Source organism: Tauraco erythrolophus, chromosome 3 (assembly GCF_009769465.1).
Source record: "Tauraco erythrolophus isolate bTauEry1 chromosome 3, bTauEry1.pri, whole genome shotgun sequence".
Taxonomy (NCBI): domain Eukaryota; kingdom Metazoa; phylum Chordata; class Aves; order Musophagiformes; family Musophagidae; genus Tauraco; species Tauraco erythrolophus.
The window spans coordinates 31401406-31423710 of NC_141467.1; the positions used below are offsets into that span (position 1 = coordinate 31401406).

Below are 22305 nucleotides of genomic sequence, written 5' to 3' on the forward strand. Positions count from 1 at the left end.
TCCATAGCCAAGCTTTCTAAAGCTAAGGATGAAGACTTAACACCCACTAAAAGCATTTGGGAAACACTGATGCATACTTCACTCCCCCTTTTAAACTAAGCAAAAGATCTTGAATAGATATAATTGTGACGACAAAAAAGTATGCTTCCAAGCAAAGTTTATGCACTCACTCTCGTCAGTGCAAGTTGCATCCACAGAAGAGTAGCAATAAACTCTCTCTAGTGTAAATTTAGCTTAAATCTTTCACAGTCTCTGTGATATGTCCTGCACAAGGTTGCAATCTAATTTGAAGCAACCCCATGTAAACACAGTATTTGAAGTTTCTTTCAATAAACGTTTTTCTATCTTTATGCATATATTTAAAATAACAAAACAGGTACTATGGAACAAAAGCTTAGGAGAAAAAAATGACTTCCTTCCTCCCTATTAAAGCATTCGTGCTTTCAAGAAAAGGAGAATCTCTGACTCCTTATCACTCCACTAATACTGCGCTACCATGGCTAAATAAATGTGAAAAATTATTTGTTGGACAGTAACACTGGTATTTATTTACTAAGTATGTCCTAAGCCAAGGCAAAAGTTCATTTGTCACAGGTGTAGAATGGTATAGATCAAAAGTCTGACAACTTAAGACCCTTGAGGTAAAGAAATCTCACCAAAAAAAGAGTGAGAGAAAGAGAAATGGAACAATTATTCTGAAGGGGCTTTTATTTGCATGAGACTTGCTAGACTCCCTTAGGTGAGGCTGCCAAGGAATCCATCCTTATAATCTGAGAAACCTCTACCAGAGTAGAAATAAAACATTAAAGCCGCTCATACAAATACATTTCTTAGAGTTGCAAGTAATTTGTTGTATCACCAATTTGTTCTCCTAAGAATTACACCAGAAACCACAGCAGTTCACAGAAGCTTTGTGAAATTTCCAATTTTTGGTAAGGAAAAAATATCAACATTGAAACTTTGCTTTTTTTCACTGAAACTATACAAGACTCTTACTATCACACCTCCGGGACAGATTAATTTTTATGCTTCAAATAAAGCTACAAATATGTCTTTCTCCTCAGTATTTATTCTGTCTAAAGACAAATCACTCACAAATATACTGATTCCATCAAAAGAAAAAATTAGCTTCATGTTAAATAAAACCAAACATGAAAAATATCTATACTACAGGCAAAAATCATAGAATCATAGAATGGTTAGGGTTGGAAGGGACCGCAAAGATCATCTAGTTCCAATCTCCCTGCCATGGGCAGGGAAACCCTCCACTACACCAGGTTGCCCAAAGCCTCATCCAACCTGGCCTTGAACCTCCAGGATGGGGCATCCACAACTTCTCTGGGCAACCTGTTCCAGTGCCTCACCACCCTCAATGTAAAGAATTTCTTTCTTATATCTAACATAAAGCTGCCCTCTTTCAGTTTAAATCCATTGCCCCTTGTCCTATCACTACACACCCTTGTAAAAAGTCCCTATCCAGCTTTCCTGTAGGCCCCTTTAGGTACTGGAAAGCTGCTATAAGATCACCCGGAAGCCTTCTCTTCTGCAGGCTGAACAGCCCCAACTCTCTCAGCCTGTCTTCATAGCAGAGGTGCTCCAGCCCTCAGATCATCTTCGTGGCCCTCCTCTGGACTCATTCCAGTAGCTCCATGTCCTTCTTGTGTTGGGGACTCCAGAGCTGAACACAGTATTCCGGGTGGGGTCTCACCAGAGCAGAGTAGAGGGGCAGAATCACCTCCCTTGACCTGCTGGCCACGCTCCTTTTGATGCAGCCCAGGATACAGTTGGCTTTCTGGGCTGCAAGCGCACATTGCCGGCTCATGTTGAGCTTCTCATCCACCAGCACTCTCAAGTCCTTTTCCTCAGGGCTGCTCTCAATCCATTCTCCACCCAGTCTGTACTTGTGCATGGGATTGCCCTGACCCACGTGCAGGACCTTGCACTTGGCCTTGTTGAACTTCATGAGGTTCTCACAGGCCCACCTCTCAAGCCTGTCAAGGTCCCTCTGGATGGCATCCCTTCCCCGCAGTCTGTCAACACCACCACACAACTTGGTGTCATCTGCAAACTTGCTGAGGGTGCACTCAATCCCACTGTCCATGTCTCCAACAAAGATGTTAAATAGCACTGGCCCCAGTACCGACCCCTGAGGAACACCACTTGTCACTGGCCTCCACTTGGACATTGAACTGTTGACCACAACTCTTTGAGTGTGACCATCCAGCCAATTCCTTATCCACCGAGTGGTCCATCCATCAAAACCACGTCTTACCAGTTTAGAGATAAGGATGTTGTGTGGGACAGTATCAAATGCTTTGGATAAGTCCAGGTAGATGATGTCAGTTGCTCTTCCCCCGTCCATCAATGCTGTAACCTCATCATAGAAGGCCACCAAATTAGTCAGGCAGGATTTGCCCTTAGTGAAGCCATGTTGGCTGTCACCAATCACCTCCTTGTTTTCTATGTGCCTTAGCATAGTAGCCAGGAGGATCTGCTCCATGATCTTGCCAGGCACAGAGGTGAGACTGACTGGCCTGTAGTTCCCTGGGTATTCTTTTTTCCCCTTTTTAAAGATGGGGGCTATGTTTCCCCTTTTCCAGTCATTGGGAACTTCACCAGATTGCCACAACTTCTGAAATATGATGGATAGTGGCTTAGCAACTTCATCTGCCAGTTCCCTCAAGACCCGCGGATGCACCTCATCAGGTCCCATGGACTTGTCCGCCTTCAGGTTCTTTAGATGGTCTCGAACCTGATCATCTACTACAGTGGGCAGTTTTTAATTCTCCCAGTCCCTGCCTTTGCCTTCCTCTAATAACTTTTCATCTCTGGCGCGCGTTCAGAACTGAGCACCGCACAACCTGAACTACAACAATTCCCAGTGAAATAACAGCTGATAGTCCCGATCTTGGAATGTGGTGTTCTAGATGTATTAAAACTCGAGTGGCAGCAAGTTTCAAACTGATTATTCCTAAGTGTAAATACTTCAAAGAAGGTTTAAAAATAACTAACAAGACTCTAGGAACTACTTGTGAAGATCACCAAATGGGACTGTAGCCTAGACAGGAAACTAACGTTCACTGTCCGTTCCCAAGCAGCCAAAGGCAGATTGCTCCAGGAGATAAAACACAGCAAGCAGCAAACTCATTTCTCTTCAGAAGCAAGAACAAGCTGTTATTTTACCCCCATCCCACATTGCACATCATGGCTGTGTGTGACAGTGATGTGGCCACTGCACAGATCACAAAAGAAAAATACAGAGGTAGGACATGGACTGGCAGTAGCATTGGCCCAGAGTTCCCAGATCTGGCAGTTTTCATACAGATTAGTGAAACACCACCAATTCAAAAGTCAGATAGTTTTTGCAACTTCTCTAAACATCACGCTGAATTTCAACATTCCTTTGCCTCAGATAATGTTGGAGGGCCTCTTTGCACTCGAAATCACACCAGCTTTCCAACTGTCCCTCCGAGCTCAAAAAGTTTCACCGCATTTCAGCTACAGCCAAAAAAAGGTTTAGGCTTGGCTACATGCTGCTTGCTGCCTCAAGAACAGGAAAGTGAAAGCAGTGAGTTCTCAAGTCTCAATACTAGGAAGCTGAATAAAACCAGAGGGGACTTTTGCTCTCTCAGCACCTAGGACTGTAGCTCTGCCTCAGTTCTGCTCTGGCTAAACAAATGTACATCCATTTCAGGATCTGAACTCAAAGACACTTAACTATGGATCTCACAGTGCAGGACCGAGGCTGACCACAGACATTTCAACTATACAGTGCCACATTCCCTGTATCCAGTCTGGACTCAGAAGTATCAGTGCAGAACGAGGAGGAGGAGGATTGGTTTAGGTGCATGTCATAACAGGAAGACAATGTCTAAGCTGCTTTGTCCACAGTTAAGGGGGGAAAAAAAAAACATGTCAAACCTGGCCAAACTGCAGGTAATCAAGATTCTATGATTACAAATAGAGTACAATAGAATAGAATAGATCAGAACTGTTCTGAACAGAACAGGAAGTTCAGTTGGAAGGGACCTATAACTATCATCTGTCTAACTGCCTGACCACATTATCAAGGGCACTGTCCAAATGCCTCTTAAAAACTGACAGGCTTGGTGCACCAACCACCTCTCTAGAACACCTGTTCCAGTGTTTGACCACCTTATTTGACCCGTAGGTTTGAACTATTCCCACACATCTTGTCACTAGATCACAGGGAGAAGAGAGCAGCACCTCCCTTGCCCTCCTCAGGAAGCTGTAGATAGAAACAAGGCCACTCCTTTCATACTGTCAGGTAAACTGGAAGTTCAAACGCTAGATTAACTTCCATTTATTCCTGTTTAATCCTAGCATAATTTCTTTGCTTTCCCAAATGAATAATATTTCCCAAGACATTAACTGACATAAAAGAGTAGTCATTGGTTGGGATACATATGTGGAAAACACACATCAGTCAATTCCACATGAAAGAAACCATTTTAAAACAACATTTCTAAAATACTTAAAGCACATATTTATCTCAGCATGCTCTCCTGTCGATCACTCACTTTATCTAACTGAAGAGAAAAAAATAAGTACCTCAATACTTCCTAAGTGGTAGCAACCAACACTTTCTCAAAACAGTCACTCAACAAGGGAAAGATGTCTTTGCGTCAAGCTCTAGCAGATAAACGATAGCTACTTGTAAGGACCGCAGTGCCTGCCAAACGAAGACTGAAAGGAGGAGTACCACAGGTTGACATAAACCCATCGCACACCTGAGCTTTGCAAATTCCACCACCTCTCTCTACTTGCTTCCTAAAAGAATGAAAAATCCTTGTCTTGATCCATACAACCCTTTTCCTGAAACAGGAAAAAACTGCATTTCACCCTTTCTGGTTGTCTCATTTCGCTAGTTTAAAATGCATGAAGAATGTCTTGAATAGACTGTACTCCCTTATGCTTACTCGTATACTTAACTATCAGTAAGACAAAGCCCAGTCTTACAAAAAGTTTTATTTGTTCTCTGAAAAATAGTATTCAAATGCTTTCTCAAGCATTACCTCGAAGTACAGGAGGGAAAACTGTGCTAAATGCTCAGGTTCAGAAAAGAAGATATGCTAAACTAAAGCTGGCACCTTTCAAACCAAAAGCCAACCAGCCAAAGCAACCTGGTGTAGCCCAGGGAGGGTGTTTCTGCCCACGGCAGGGGTGTTGGAACTAGGTGATCTTGGAGGTCCCTTCCAACCCTAACCACTCTATGGCTCCATGGTTCTGTGATGTCATCAGCCACCTCACTGCCCATTGTTTGGCGCACCTATAAAAGCAGGGCCCCAGCAGCCGGCCCACACTTTGGGCCGAGCTTCGAGGCCTTCAGACGCCAAGCATGCCTGGTAGGAAGAAGAGCCAGAGCAGAGAGGCGGACGGCGGCCCACCTCAGCCTGGGATGCCACAGAGCCACTCCCGGCAGCCACGAGGGAGCAGGACGTGGAGCCAGCGGAGCAGCAACCCCCCTTGGGCCGTGAACACGATGGACAGCACCTCTCCGGCCCATAGCAGAAAGCAGCACCGGCCTGTAGGGCCATGGCGGAACGCCATGGAGCCCCAGCAGGTCAGCCCGCCAGGGACCAGCCACAGCAGTGAGGCACGTGGACGCCCACCTGTGCATGGGACAGAACAGAGGTGGTTCCAGCGTCCACCAAAGAGGCAGGGGCCTCCCAGCAGCCTGCAGATGGGTGATCAGTGGAGAAGGAATGCCACCCTTCATGCCACGGACACAACCCACCAGGCTCCTTGGATCGACAGAAAGCGGCACACGGCCGTTGGCCCACCAGCGAACGCCGTGGAGCTCCAGCGTGTCTGCCGGCCAGGGAGGAGCCAGGGCAGCGAGGCAAGTCGTGGGCCACCTTCGAATTGGACAGAACAGAGGAGGTTCCAGCATCCACCAAAGACGCAGGCACCTCCCAGCAGCAGCCTGACGAACTCGAGGCAGTGGAGGAGGATGACAAGGAACATGCCCCCTCCTGCCATGAGAGCCATTGCCCGTGCTCACACCACCAATGTCACCCAGCACACATCTGGGGGCACACAGGGGAATGGCATGGGGCGCCGGCATGGCTATCTGCCGAGGCATGGGGCGAGGCCCAGGTCTCACAGCCCACCAAAGGACAGTGTGGAGCCCATGGAGGTGGATCCACCAGAGTATGGCATGGGGCCAACAGCTGTTAATCCACCAGACAACAGCGTGGAGCCCATGGAGGTGGATTAACCTGGAGAACAACAGTCATCTATAGCAGCGGGTCCACCTGCCACAGGGATCACCTGGCAGTACCCCAGCCAGCCAGGCTCCTTCAGGACTGGACAATAAACAACAAAAGAATAAAAATGCTTTTGTCCTCTCTTATTTGGCACTGATGTTATCGCAGAGCCATTACCGACATTGCTGAAGGGCTCTTGTTTCCAAAGTATCAGTCTCACTGTAGCACCAGGTGAAATTATGGAGGTCATTCTCAGAGTTACTGAAAAACACCCGAGAGAACACAGTCTTTGGTCATAACCAACACGGGTTCACAAGGGGAAAGTCCTCTTTAACTGAAAACACGCTCTACGGACTTCCCGCAGGCTCACCTGCAACATCTCCCACCAAGAAACAGTTTTGTGGATTGTCAAGGGTTGCAGGGGCCCTTCCTTCTCATCCCCCACCACTGCCCCTCATGAAGAGGTGCCATCTCTTCTACATGGAGTCCCGAGGGAGAGGGGAGGAGGGGCCTGGCTTCCATCCAGCTGCTGTCTTCCCCAGATGACAAAGGACATCCTTTGCAGCTCTCCTGCCTTTACACTCCACCTCTCTACTCCCACATCCCATTATGGTTGGTAACCTGACAAACTGACAAGGAGTTCATTTCTCTACAGCACTTTTTTGGTTTAATTTGACAACTACTTCTAAGTTTCCAGAAATGGCAAAGGCACACAAAACTTTTCTATAAGATTATGTTCTCTACGGAGAAATACGTACTTGCACTGAAAGAAAGTTTTTTGGGTCCGCTAGCAGATGGGGTACAAGCAGTAATAACGATCTAACGATCTAACAAGTGCCGCTAAGTAAGATGACATCAGTGGAAAACAACAATTTCTGTCACATTCCTAGAGCACAGAAGTTCCCCAATATACTACTAACATCTGGTTGGTACCATGAATAATCTCCCTCCGAACTAAAACCCAAAAATGCTGTAAGAGCTGCTGGTACTGATAATGTTACAGATGTAAGCTAAGAAAAACATTTAAACACAAGCAGTCTTTGGAAGAAAAAGGTTTTCTATTCCTGTGATGCAAGAAAAGTACTAACAGCATGCCAGTGATTTTTCACTCTTTCACTAAGCAAACCCCTAAAAATGTTCCATTTGAGATGAAGATTTTTGTACAGTAAATTCAAAGTAGCTGATAGTAGTTTTGATTTTTCCTTAGTTTACTTTTGCAAAGTCCTTATAAACAGTGCATAATACTTTGTGGTCTGCAATTCCAGGCTGAAAAAGTATTTTAGTTTGTAATCATCAGAATACAGCTCAAAAATTCTAACGATTATATATATCTCAAAGGCAACATAGATGTCAATATTTCATGCCTGTTTCGAGCACAAAAAAAAAAAAAAAAGAGGAACAGATTAGTCTGTATTCCAGGAGTCCTGTTTCCTAATCACAGTGTGTTGAGGCCCAGATACAGAGTGTCTTCTTGGTGCTTTTCTAAAGGTATTAAGGAGACAGGAAGAGAACGTGAACTGGTCACAGGAAAAGCACAGGATGACACCAAGTTAAAGTGCTCAAGGCCTACAAAATAGCCATTTGGGGGAACCACAAAAAGCACAAGCAAGTCACATATATGCAATTACCATGATGTCAGAAATAATTTGAAAGCAAGGGAAAGTTTTGTAATGCAACATTTTGCATGAAGGTTCATGAAACCAGTTCTCATAATTTATAGTGTGCAAACAGCCTCTGAATAATAGTATAAAAAATAGTATAAAAAAATAGTATAAAAGAATGTGTCTGGGGGTACCTCTTATCACAGTTTCAATACAGAACAGCTCCTGAAAGCTTTGGCCTTGTCAAAGCACTGAGTTTTGTGTTTTATTTTGTTGTGGTTTTGGTTTGGTTTTTTTTTTCTTTAAATATACTAACACATTCAATCAAGAAGATGACCCTTGCATGCCATTGTGAAACCACTCAAGCACATGCACTTTTTTCCAATGACCACCCGTAGTACCAGCTCACTTTCGCCACAACATAAGTATGTTCAGTCACTGGTTTTTGTGGACTCCAGTTTTATGATTTCCACGCCTTCACTTTTCCACCCCGTTTACTTCTGTTTCTAACCTTTAATACTTGAAGCAATATGAATGGTCTATGGCATCCTTTCTGTGAGAACTAAGCCTCAACCAATAAAGTCATTTTTTGGCCAATTGTAACTACTGTACAGAGCAGAGCAAAAGCTAGTCTAAGGCTTTTAAGTGACATGTGCTCAAAACCAGTCACTTGTGTCTCCTTGTGCACTGGGAATTTTCCTGAGCAGAAGCTCTGTAAGTGGAGCTGCAATGCTTCAAACCACACTTCACACCTCCAGGCTTTGGTAAGGCTCTGAGAGCAACACATCCCTATGTACTTAATGACCTTCACAGGAGGTTTGACCCCTACAGCACCCTGAGCAGTGACCATGACTTAAAACACAGTTTTGGCTAGTAGGAAGTGGTAAGTAGAATTTTATTTGAAAAAAAGCCCAATTGTCTTAATTTTGTCATTTATTTTAACTTAATTAAGGCTAACAGATTAACACAAGCAACTGGAGGCTAGTTTATTCCAGAAAGGACTCACTTAAGACTACAGCATAAAGGTGTCAGCAGCATCACTGAAGACTTCAGTTTATGACTAACAGAAATATACCAGTGTCGTCTTAAACTGAAATTGGTCATAAGGACATTTACAAACACACAAACTGTTAGGACAGCATACACTGAACTCAAAAGTAAAAAATTCTCGGTGACACCAAAGGCTGCAGGATTACACCCCTTTGTTCCTACTAGGATCATAGTGCCACAATTATTTGCAACTGCAACAAAGAGATTCCGTTTAATTAAAAAAAATATTTCTTTCAAACATATCTGTGGCATATGATTTCAGTTGGATTTAACACCACAGGAAGTCTAGAAGATTTTTTTTAAAATAAACTTTTATTTTAAAATAGTTTATTTTAAAATAAAACTATTTAGTCAGAATACAATTTTGCCTCCTACAGTTCAAAACAACACGAAAATTTATTTGCAGAAACTCCTTCCCATTCTGCGAAGTTTCCAAGATCTGTCCTTTGATCTTGATTTTGCAGAACATTTATCTTGTTTCCAGAATATACCTGGTAATTTTTATTCCAAACGAATTGCCAAGTTGCTTACACAAACAACTATCTTTTATTAAAAGAAAATCGCAATCTCTTAACAGGAAAAGCTGCTATGCAACTCTTGCACCTGCCCATTTCATACCCCTGAAAATACAGTTAGGGTCATACTGCATATGGATTACCTCAAGGCATTTTTTTCATGGCTCTTTCCAGAAACTAAACATAAAATTAATATCACATGTATTTCAAATCCTATCAAGGTAACATCTGAATTATCAGCATGAATATTAAGACTGAAAGATAGACGTGAAAAAGAAAAATCCCTGTTACAGTATTATTTCTGGACACAAGGCAGCATATCCGAACGCAACATAACCAAGCGGTGGCTTTCATGAAAGCCTGTCCCAGCCTGAATCTGCACAGAGCCAGCTCAGAAGCGTTCTGATATGTGACGTGGTTGATCTGTAGTCCACATAGACCACACACGAATAACGGAGGACTGTATGGACATTATCCTATGTTAATCCATATACATGTGATAACCTAATTCAGCCCGAGGAATATTTAGCTTTGCGGACCTGAGCTGACAGAAGCAGAACTTATAATTGAACATGAACACCGATTATCACTACCACACAAAACAATACGACATATAAAATTACTCTCTTTCTCTTCTCGGCAGTGAAACTTCATATCTAGGAAATTCTTAGTGTTTTGGAGTCTCCCATTGAGTGTTCACAGACTGTAACACAGCCTTGGGCAGCTGCAGCTGGAAGTAGTCCTTCATCAGGTGTTCTGCACTGCTGTGGAATAAGCCTCATTGCCTTTGCCCCGTTACTGAACTGGCATTCATATCACTACCGCTATGAGTAACTGAAGCACTGCAGGATACGGTCTCCTGTCCAACTCTTGGGACTCTCCAGCTGTGCCTGGTACTTGTTGCTCTGGGCTACAATCCACAGACACACATCTGCAACAACCACAGTCCCAAAGAGCTCACCATGCAGAGGAACAAGAGAGATTCAGGGAGGGGAAACACTCACAGATGAACATCACAGTTTACTCATGAGGAAACAGGAAAAGCAGAAGCAGACAGCACCAGAAGCAGAAGAGCACACCTTTTGCATTACCAAAATATTTACCAGTCTCCCTTTCTCCCAACATTCAATGTATTGAACAATAAGGCTTGTCCCTGTTTCATTCTGCCTAACGAGCACTTGTTGTTACAGTATTAAGCAGTACATAAGGAAGAAGACTCCTGGCTATTGCACTATGATGCTAATTGACTCGTTTGAACTGCTCATTTTTCCACATCTCTCATATCCTTAAGTAATACCAAAAGCAAGTCATTGAAAAAACTCTTGATTTGAATGACAATGAGCCCTTAAAAGAAAATTTGGATGCAGCAGAGGCAGGCATGAAGTACCAAGTCCCTCCAAGGCCCTGACCCCATACCTGATGAAACATCCAGGAGTCTAGTACATGATGTGTAGAGAAAACAAAGGCATTCAGGTATCGTTCTTCATTGTTCAGCTTGCTTCACCCCTCACCCTCACACTGCATTGTTGAAAATCTATGTTGTGAAGCATACATGATCCTGACTCTCACAGAAAAACCTGGCCACAAGGCCACCTTCCATACAGGTAAGGACCTCACTGTCTGGATCAGTGGGTCCTGACACACTGCCGCTGATCAGGCCCAGTCTGGGCAACACAGTTCTTGCTCCTTTTTTTTCCCCTTCTATTTTTCTACTTGGAACACTGCTTTCACAAAAGCCTCTTTTAGTTTCTACACACTATTCTCCATCTCCTTTCTATAACATCTTCTCGCCTCTCACAGCAGATGAATCAAAACTCAATTTAGGAATCGGTTAACATTACGAAGTTCAGATGAAAACAGCTTGCCAGGAGAATTCACTGCAGGTCGGTCCTGACTCTCATGTTCCCAGGGAACCCTGACACCCATCATAGCCATGGGCATCTGCATGAGGCATGAGCTGTCCTTGCACAGAAGCCTTGCTGTACACACACCGTAAATCCAGCATTTCCCAATGTGCCAGATACATTGAGGGTGCACACACATGCAGAGCGCAATACACCTACCCAGCTGGTAAAGGCTGCTCCTTATGGACCTTTTTTAAGCCAAGTGGCTTTTCTAACATTAGAGATAAAGGACTTAACGATCACGTGTGTGACAAAAGTGGTGTTGTAATTAGATTCATAGAATGGTTAGGGTTGGAAGGGACCTTAAAGATCATCTAGTTCCAATCCTCCTGCCATGGGCAGGGAAACCCTCCACTACACCAGGTTGCCCAAAGCCTCATCCAACCTGGCCTTGAACACTTCCAGGGATGGGGCATCCACAACTTCTCTGGGCAACCTGTTCCACTGCCTCACCACCCTCTGAGTGAAAAATTTCTTTCTTATATCCAATCGAAATCTGCCCTCTTTCAATTTAAATCCATTGCCCCTTGTCCTATCACTACATGCCCTTTTGCTTCCATGCATTCCCAACTAAAGTTTCACACCTCAGGGATTATAGCAGCTCATTTGCAAAAAGAAAAAAAAAAAAATTAAAGATGTATCTTAAATCTTCTTCCCCTTCAATTACTCTGTAATTGTTCTTGTGATCAGAAGCAAATTCAGGAGGGAAACGGAAGCAAATTCCAAGCTAATCAACATGGGCAATACTTCTATTCTGAATTTCTGTAAAACAGGGGTGGACTGGAAAGGTATCCATGTTTTGTTATCACAGAACAGACAACCATAACAAAGAATGTGACTGTAGAAATAGAGAGATCTATATCCTGAGAGATTCCTAGACTATGTAGCAGCTTGTAAGGAGCTGTAAGCCACAGAAGCCCATTTTCTTATGATGACCTGGAATAAGAGACAAAGGAAGGACAAGTCTGAACAGAAGATGAGTAAACATTAGCTACCAGCAGTCTAAAATAAATGTCAAGTACCCAAACCAACCATAGAATATGTTGCACATGACCAGTTTCTGCAAAGATCAATAAAATACTTCCCTCATGGCAACTCAACTTCAATAGTATGGTCTCAAGATTTTATTATTGCTATTTCCAACCTCGACTACAGCTTTCAAGGCTTCCTGCTTTGCTAGAACACATACATCATAGTAAAAGTATTTAAAAATCCAATAAGCTTTGCATTTCCTCTAAACTACTGCACAGACCTCCTACCTAAGAGTAGCACTGCTTCCCTGATGAAATCCTGTAACAATTAGCTGAACAGGAATTATTTATTTGTTTCTCATTTCCTTCCTTCACTCCTCCTGTCCCTCTTTCACTCTTCCTTCCATTCCACAAGCAGAGGGAACAGAAAAGCAGAGCAGGGATTTTATTACAAAGCAATGGAAACATTTGAAGGGCCTTAGAACATTCCAGAAACACTAGAGCTGTGCTGGAGCAGTGGCCTCCCACCTCTTTTGATGGCACAAAAAGTAAAGAAGTTTTTGAGCACGCGCTTCCAATGTATTTATTTGCAAGTTGCATACGTGTCCCACTGTACTACTATATTATGTACATTATAAACCATACATGAAAATAGAAATTATAAAAGGATGAGAACAATGAAAGAACCACCACTAGAACAGCTGCAGAGCATTAAGTCTCAGGAGTTTTGTTACTAAGCCTAGTAGAAAAAAGTTAGTTCAAAGCTATTATAATGCAACTACAGTAAGATGCAGTTTTATTCCTCATTATAACCTATAAATTGTAATCAATTAAGGTGCAGAACATCAGCAGGTAATGTATCCATGCCACTTTTTAAACCCCACTAATGAATAAAGGTTTTCCACTAGAACAAGTTCTTCCACACACTAACAATACTTAGCAACTCCTCTCTCCCCAAGTATTTCTACTTCTGGAGTTAGTATCAGAAGTTATTTTAAGATAATTTAAAATACAACAGTACACAAAGCTTTGCTTTAGAATAAACTACTAGATGATTGTCGACATCCTTCTATTCATGGATATCTTCAAAGAGCACAAGATACAAACTGATGCAGAGTTCACCAAATAGGCTTTACAGTATTTTCTGCCCTACTGATGGCATCTTGCCTTTCACAACTTTACGGTTTTTGGTTGATTGAAAAATTATTTTTTCAGAAAAATTATTTTTTCATCTGTTCAAACAAATAAAGTTTTTTTCTCTTTCAAAGCAGATAAGCTTTAATCATGATTTTCTTTTCTAAATTACAGCTATAAATACTGCTTGTCCTGACTCTTTGGCAAAGTTACAGGACTGCAAGAAACAGAGCTCTCAAAAGCTGCTGGTCTTGAAGCGCATAGAAGCAATCTCCACTATTCAAAGACTATTCTGTGCTCTCTTATTTATAATGGTGGCTTAAAGATGTTTAGCACTTAACAATATATAATACGGACAAAAGCTTAGAGTCTCGAGGAGTTTACACAACTTTAATCTCCCAGTCCCACAACTGCCACTGTGTGGCTGGGCTGGCACTAAGCAGAAGCACATGGAGTTATGCATTACTTGCTATGCAAACGAAATGAGTGGATCAGAAGTTCAAAATAGATCAAGGAAGGCTGATAAAGCATGGAACCTTTTTACACAGGGTGCTGGGGAAGACAAAAGCTTGTGCCTTGAAGCTCGCTAAACTCTACTACCTGTCCAGTTTGAGCCAGACCAAAAAAACCTCAAAAACCAACAAAAAATCCTCCAAACACAAAATTCAAACAAAACTAAAAAAACCTCAAATGATGGCTTTCAGCCTTGAACTCCAGTGAAGGCGAAGAACTCTGCCCTCAACACTCCTGTTAATCCAGGAAACCATAACCCTACTGCCAAAGCAGTTGGCTTTTTCAGGCCCCCAGAAGCTGTTCATAGCCCTTATCCTTCTTGTAACTGTAGATGCCATGATTTACTTCCCCCTCTAATAACGCAGGAAAGACATAGCATACAAGCAAAACTAAAACACTTGCATATACAGGCACATTTTGCCCTGAACACCAGGCATAGAGCTACCTATGGAAAACACACTTGGCTGGCATCTCTGCTTCATCTTTCTTACCATTCAAAGGAGTTCTGCATTTTTGCAAATACCCAAGAAAATTAGCATTCTTTGCTTCCTCAGCCGGGTGGTGTGCTTCTGATCTGCCCTATTTTTTGCTCTTTCAAAACATTACAGAACTCCTTGCTAGGTAACTATGCCTAGCTATCAAATTCCTAACTAGGTGACTTGACAATCAGGGACAATATCATCTGTTTTTCCTATTATGAGCAGGATCTGCTCTATTAGCTGTGTCCTTATAATCAGGTCCATCATAAAAAGACATACAATTTATATAATACAAATTTTTTCAGAAACACACACTTAATTTCCCCAAAATCCCAAACCTGCTATGGACATACTTAATTAGAACATCATTTTCCAGTGATAAATATATATCCTTAAATTAACTGGGATATTAGGATAATGTTTAAGTAGATAATACCAGTTTTCTCTTCCCCAAAAGCATAGATTCTCTTTCTCAATATTGAGTCGTTATAATATCTGGATAGGTTTCCTGTTTGTTGTTTAAAGTCATTGGTAAAACACAGATCACACCCATCTGACCTAATCGCATTGACCCACGCTTGCTAAAGAACAAAGCTGAGAATTCTAAGATGATACAGTTAGAATCTACTTTTCAAAAGATGTCAATATTGCAGCTACGTTTTTCCCATTGTTTTATTCTAATAGCACAGAATACATCTGTCTCCTGTTGCTTTACGAAAAAAACATTTACATACTGACCAGGTAACCTAAAAGCAAACACTTATTTTCCAAGTCTGTATATTCTCTATCCACAACCCAGGTTGCTGTCATGCTGATACCTCAGCACACAAGGTGAGCAGACAAAGCAAAAGGTTAAATATGTAGCAATACAGTCTAACAAGGTTACAGTCTTTTAACCCTGTATTATTAATATATCTATTTACCCGCATATGTAAGTAGATTCCTTCCCCCTCCTCCTCCTTTGCTTTTTTTTTTTACCTGTATATGCTGGTGATCATTGGACAGGGGAGAGAAGGAAAATTTTTCTCTATTGCAAATGAATCTAAATCTACAGAGCAACATAATCTGTGCATGGAACAGCAAACAGAGGAGTTACAAAAAACCTTTGCCTGCAAGAGATTTAACCCATTTTTAATACCATGAGCCTACTAAACATAAAGCACATTTTTCTTTACTCACAATTACTGCTTTTTTACTTATGTGCGAGCGAGTCACGTGTACGCATATAAAATGACACACGACCCATTTAGAGGATTTGGCTTTACGTGCAAGAACCAAACATGATTACCAGTTGTTTCAGCAGTGTATCCTCTAATACCTACATCTCTCCATGAAACTGTGCTAGTAATGCATTTAGAATAGGCAACACAAACTACAGAAGATAAAAATTAACTGAAGTTATACTTACAGTAACCTGTGAAGCATCCATGAATTGTAGGCCAAAGTAATCAGTTTCCACAAGGTCCAAATGATACACAATCTGATCAAACAACTCCTGTCCCTTTGCATTTTTCTGTAACAGAAAAGAAAGTGGTTTTTTTTTGTGGGTGGGTGTGGGTTTGTTTGTTTGAGTGGGTTTCTTTTTAAGTTCAAATGGGGGAGAGGAGATGTACAACGGAAAACAATATCTAAACAGTAATTCTGTTTATTCTAAAGAATTGTATTGGCATTTCTTTTTATTTTCTTCAAGAAAGATACAGTGACATGTTGCTCCTGTCTGCAGCTGTTCCGACAGCATCAGACTTCAGTATCAAAGAAAACTTTCAAAGTTCACTGTAACTCAACGTATAGGAGAGAAAGGAATGGCTTATGTCCTGTAAGTGTCCTAAGTCACAGAGCCAACCTTTTAAACACGAGGAAGCCAAATTCTCATACACCTTTGAGGATTTATTTTTAAAGCTCTAGCATATTAGGCATTCTCACTTCATCCCAAAATATAGCAAAATTCACTGATTTCAGCTGAAAGAAAGCTAAATAGTGTGCAGTTCCTTTAGTTTGGCCTTCTGCACAAAATCAGTCATAACATGCAGAACTCTGGTCTAGAACTCCAAGCTGTCTAAAATTTGTCTTCTACAGCAAAAGACAAGGTGAAGAGTTTAATCTCTCTCTATTTTTCCAATAAGGTCATGCAAGCTTAGGTGTAGGTACCAAATTTCATTTCAGTTGAGGTTTTGGGGTGTTTTTTTGTTTTGTTTTTACTAACAAAGCAGAATCACAGAAATCTAATCTTATCGAATTTCAAGAATGGCATTAGGACTTCCATGAAAACAAGCTGCATAAAAACTGAAAACAAGCATTAAATTATCATTGTAATATATCGCTTTATTTCAGGCAAGGGGGGGCAAGAGGTGAATAAGACATTCTTAAAGTTCAACATGCTATTGAAAGCAGATGAGAATTCAACAGCTTCTTAAAGCAGTACATTGCTAAGAAACCATCATTTTTAGATGTACAATAATTGCTATAAACCAAACAAAAAGTTTGTTAAAAAGTATCCAGAACATTTTCTCATATGTAGTAAATTCAGCGCTTGTTAAAAGAGGCCACACCAAAGCACAACAGAATATAAACTGATTCCGCTCAAATAAGGGAGAAGAAAACCTTCCAAAGCAATAAAAAAAAAAACTGGCAAGCCATGAGGAATTCACGAAAGTAGGAAACACTGACTTGATGCCCTATGATCGCTCTATTCCTGGTTGCCTGCTTTATGGCATTAAATGCCAGTATGTTTACCTTCAACTGCCACACACCCAATAGAAACCAGAGAGAGCACACTCCACCTCTGTACCCAAACAGTAGTTAATGTTCAACACATGTGTTACACGGAGAATAGCTCTGCACTGCACAGCTAGACCATAAAACGTAGTATTACATGAATAGCTTACAGGAGATTATAACATTTAACTTGTCACTAAATGAGCTTTCTCAGCAACTCATACCATTTAGGCGATAAAGCTGCTGCAGCCAACAAATTGCTGACAAAAAAACTTTTTTGAGATGTTACACTAAAGGAAGAGATAAAAGTGACTAACTCCTTTCCTCTACTAACAGTAAAGGATGAGCTGCTCTCCTTCCCTCTGCCTCCTCACTGCCTGACTATCTAGGGACTGAGATCGCAGACTGATAAATTGATACCTGTGCATTGAATGAAATGGGTGGTATAGGCAAATAGAGGGGTTTTCCCCTCAGGAATCGCGCACACATGCATAGAAGTGCTCTCTAATGGAAAAAAATGTCCATATTACGACAAACTACTGATTTTCATGCTCTTTCCCTCCTCCTCTCCTTCTAGGTAACACAGAACCTTAAAAAACACGTCCTCTATCAAAACCTGGTACCACACGAAGAATATGAAACTGATTTCAGACAAGAAAAAATTCAAAGTAGATCTCATCAGTTGGAATTTAACAAATCGCATTTTCTCTACAGACCTTCAACTTGTGCATATTTTTGGAAGATACACATAAAAACCAAGGCAACTTTTAAGTACAAATGTTTTACAGTCCTACCTTGCTAGACACATGATTCAGAACTATCAGATGTAAGAGACCTACATAACTTCCATCTCCAAAAAGGGAATATACGCCAACAAACAACATACACTTACGATTATGTATGGTTACTGCTTTGTTGTTATGCAAGTTACTACAATTGGGAACAGTGGTGTAAGGAAAGTTGCAAAACTTTGTTTGGGGGACAGGGTTGGTTTGTTTGTGTGGGTTCTTTGGGGTTTTTTTTGGTGTTTGGGGTTTTTTGTTTGTGTTTTTGTTTTGTTTTGTTTTTAACAAACCCAACAACTAAATCACTGCCAGTTTCTAGTAGAGTGTTCCTTGGAACCTAGGAGAACTTCTGGGAGCACCATGAAACCTCACAGCCAAATGCTGGTGAGGCGTTTCAAATATCTAGCTTACAAACTACAGCCGCAACCCAAGGTAAAACTGAACTAGCATGAGGCAGTCACTTCTGTTCCCTTTTGCCTCTTTGTCCTTGAAGTAACATAGAAAGACTGAACTACACTTGCAGGTCGGGAAGCTCCGTAATAATGAGCAACTACTGTGAGAACGGAGGGAAAAAAGAAAAGATGTTTCTCATGTCAGCCCTGTCCTGCCTGTCAGTCATGCCAGGTTCCTCCACTCTCTATCTCAAATAACCTCCCATCATATTTTCTTCGGGACCATGAATCATGGCATGAAAGAGAATTCTTACGCTTAATGATGATTTATTGCTGGGTCCTCCTATAAGGACTCAAATCGGCATGAGTACAAAATGCTGTGTAGAGCCACAGTCACAGCTGCATGGCCCGTAGTTCAAGCAGGCGAAATTTTTAGCTACCAAAGACTTCCAGTCTCAGGGAATCAATGGAAATTCTTGTCAGCCAAAACTCGACAAAACAAAGATTAATTTCTCTAACTAGAAACTCTTCCAGACTTGACATATGAATAGGCAAGAGCTTTTAACATGCATTTGGTGGGCATGAAGGAAAGGGCAAATTCATCAGCCAGGGACATTTCACCCCAACTGGCTCCGTCTAAATACAGTGCTGATTTTAGCTATTCCAGACCTGTTTGAAAGGTTTTTGCCAAAGGGCATGAAAAGGGGACAGAGAAGCCCAAAAAGACCTTGTTCAGCGCAAAAAGAGTGCAAGAATGCCATCGACCACTCTCAGAGCACACGCAAAGCTGGAGAGCTTCTGCGCGCACCTTCTCCAAGCTGAAGCACAGAATGCAGCAAGCGAGTACAGTGCATTACATGAACTTGAGTGGAGTGGCTGAAATTGTTGAGTTTCAGTCTGTAGAAGAGTTCAGATTACAGCATTACAAATGAACTGTTAATAGATTTCAGAAATAGCTCAAGTTGTGCTTGGGAAAACAACGTGTCAAATAGGCCAGGAGTACATGAAATAGCCTGCAAGTTGACAAAACAATAAAAAAAAAAAAAGGGAAAATAAACTATTGCCAAGAAAAAAGTCAGAGCTAATTAACTGTGATATGTCCCAAACTGAAGAGTGAGTAGTAGCAGGATTGAGTAGGCAGGGCAGATTTAGGTTTTTTTCTAAAGAAAGCACAGGATTATCTATTATGCGATTTGTCAAATATTTTTGCAGAGTGGGCTGTTATGACCTCATGGTCACAGAAACCAGGTTTTAGCTTCTGGTAAGTTAGTAAAGGAGCATTTGTGGCTAGCAATGCTCTTCAGGCCTGATATTGCTCTATTCCAATGGCATCAACATTGCCCTCTCCTTGGCACTTCCTGGAACAGGGTAGCTCAGTGTCACAGAATGGTTAGGGTTGGAAGGAACCTTAAAGATCATCTAGTTCCAAACTCCCTGCTGTGGGCAAGGACACCTGCCACTACATCAGGTTGCTCAAAGCCTCATCCAACCTGGCCTTGAACACTTCCAGGGATAGGGCAGCTACAACTTCTCTGGGCAACCTGTTCCAGTGCTTCACCACCCTCAGAGGGAAGAATTTCTTCCTTAGACCTAATCAAAATCTGCCCTCTTCCAGTTTAAAGCCATTGCCCCTTGTGTTATCACTACATAGTCTTGTAAAAAGTCCCTCTCCAGCTTTCTTGTAGGCCCCCTTTAGGTACTGGAAGGCTGCTAGAAGGTCTCCCTGGAGCCTTCTCTTCTCCAGGCTGAACAGCCCCAACTCTCTCAGCCTGTCTTCATAGGAGAAGTGCTCCAGCCCTTGAATCATCTTTGTGGCCCTCCTCTGGACTCGCTCCAACAGCTCCATGTCCTTCTGTTGGGGGTCCCAGAGCTGAGCACATGAGAACAGAGTAGAGGGGCAGAATCACTTCCCTGGACCTGCTGGCCACGCTTCTTTGGATGCAGCCCACCATATGGTGGGCTTTCTGGGCTGCAAGCGCACATTTCCAGCTCCTGTTGAGCTTCTCAGAACATACTGTTCTGAGTATGTTCTATTCGGTCCTCTTACACCTCAACTGTTATTAACTCATTTTTTCAAATCTACAACTAAGGTTTTATCTGCTGGCCACATTGCTTACTAGTGAGAACTTGCTTTGCCTTTTAACAGTCACTAGCAATGTTGTTTCACAGCATTTCAGACATACTACAGGCTAAACATGCATTAAGCCATCCAGGCTTCCAATTAGCCTTGACTCCTGGTGCTCGTCATCATCTGCCTTGCTTTCTCCTAGATAGTCAAGCCCTCAGTTTCTCAAACACATTCACCTGTACTGAAAGAAAGCAGTATTTACATAATTTTAAGCATAAAAAAATGCAACTCTTTCTATATTCTTATGAATCTGTTCATTAGGTCCCTCAGGAAGAGTGTGGGACAGACACCACCCTCTGCACCTTCTAAGCTTGGTCAGTTGAGGGTATGTAACTATACTGAAGTCATCCTTTGGATGACGACTCTTGTAGGCCAGTCAGACCTGGCTTTTAACTAAAAAGGGCTGTATACTATACAGTGCAATTGTTATGACATCTAACAGCTTCATCCAAGTACATATTTGAGGCCATGGCTGGGTTTCCCCATGAGCATGGGAAAACCGTGCTATTTATCCCAGCAATGCTACTATAGGCAGCATTGTTAAAGACAGTAACAGCTTTTCAATTCCAATTTCCATGCTGCCATCCAGAGATAACACTGCAGAGGGCATGCTGCTCTCTGCAAACTAGCCATGACCTTCTGCCTGTTCCACCCTCCTCTCAAGGGACCTAATGAACAGATTCATAAGAATACAGAGAGTTGCATTTTTGCGCTTAAAATTATGCGAAGACTTCATTCTTTCAATATAGAATAAATTCAATGTTAAGACTAAAGGAAAATGAAGTTATTTATTAATACATCGTATTTCCCATGGGGCTAACTAACTTGCTCAAGCTCCTTGAAGATGTTAGGTTATTTTCTTACCAGTCAATCACTAACTCAAGTTTTTAGTTCTGGCTCCAAGCTCACTTTAAAAATATGTCACTGTTCAAATGGCCATTAAGTCTCTCACCCTGTCATGGCACAGTAGCAGCAGCACTGCTTCAGAGCCTGCTGCTGCATGCAAATTATGTTTAAATGTAGTACGAACCATAGAAACAAGCAGCATTCCTGAACGTGCCCAGAGAAAATATAACTGATGACGCATGTGAACTTTTAGCGGGAGAACGAAATTCATTCTAGCTCCTTTGAGAAGTAAGAGCTTAGATCCCCTTATCCTCCCCCTGCAAAGAAAACCCCAAACGACGAAAAACGCCAACTGCACACACGTACCACTAAAACCTCAGCCCCTCCATCAGGAGACCAAAAAATCTCCTGAATGGCATTTACTTATTATAACTTTGAAAGCAGAAACATTTTGCTCCCAGTCATTTTAGTCGAGGCCCCAAACTAAAATTGCTATTTCCTCAGCAAAAGAAGCTTATGAGCAAAGCTAAAAAAACCTCTCCAAAACACAACAAAAAATAAAAAAACCACCCCAACAGACCAAGCCACTTCCTTCGAATTACTCTCAAAGTCTGTGATAAAACTAGGACTCTTGAAAACTAGGACTCTCTCAAGTCACATCCCATCAAGGGGATAGAGGGAACCTCAAATAAAGAAACAGCACATCACCGTTTAAGTACATTCTCTCTGCTGGTAGACTGGCACAAAACAGTTCAAGTGAGCCAGGTTTCTGCAACTAAGGTGTCAATGAGAACTTGCAGACAGAAAATAAGAAAAAATTCCCCAAACAGTGAGTATAGTAAACCTCGCTATTGCTGCACAGCAGCATTTCTCAACAGCACTCAAATTCTCATTTCTCCACCAGTTATTGGCAAGAAGAATCAGTGTTCTCTCCCTGCTAAATAAGATAGAAATAGGGATTAATGACTGCAAAAGACAAGCAGCACCTCTGCTTTTCCCAGGACAGCAAGGATTGAAGGTAGAAAGTCAATAGAACTGGTAT

General features: G+C 41.9%; 1 protein-coding gene across 2 annotated transcripts in view; it reads right to left on the reverse strand.

Annotated features, from left to right (window-relative positions):
* The window catches only part of EPB41L4B (erythrocyte membrane protein band 4.1 like 4B), a 183343-nt gene that overhangs the window by 111635 nt on the left and 49403 nt on the right, over positions 1-22305 (reverse strand). For both annotated transcript variants that reach the window (XM_086609114.1, XM_086609115.1), the window contains exon 2: positions 15806-15910. In XM_086609114.1, coding sequence (XP_086465240.1) covers positions 15806-15910 — 105 coding nt within the window. The remainder of the gene's footprint in view (positions 1-15805; positions 15911-22305) is intronic.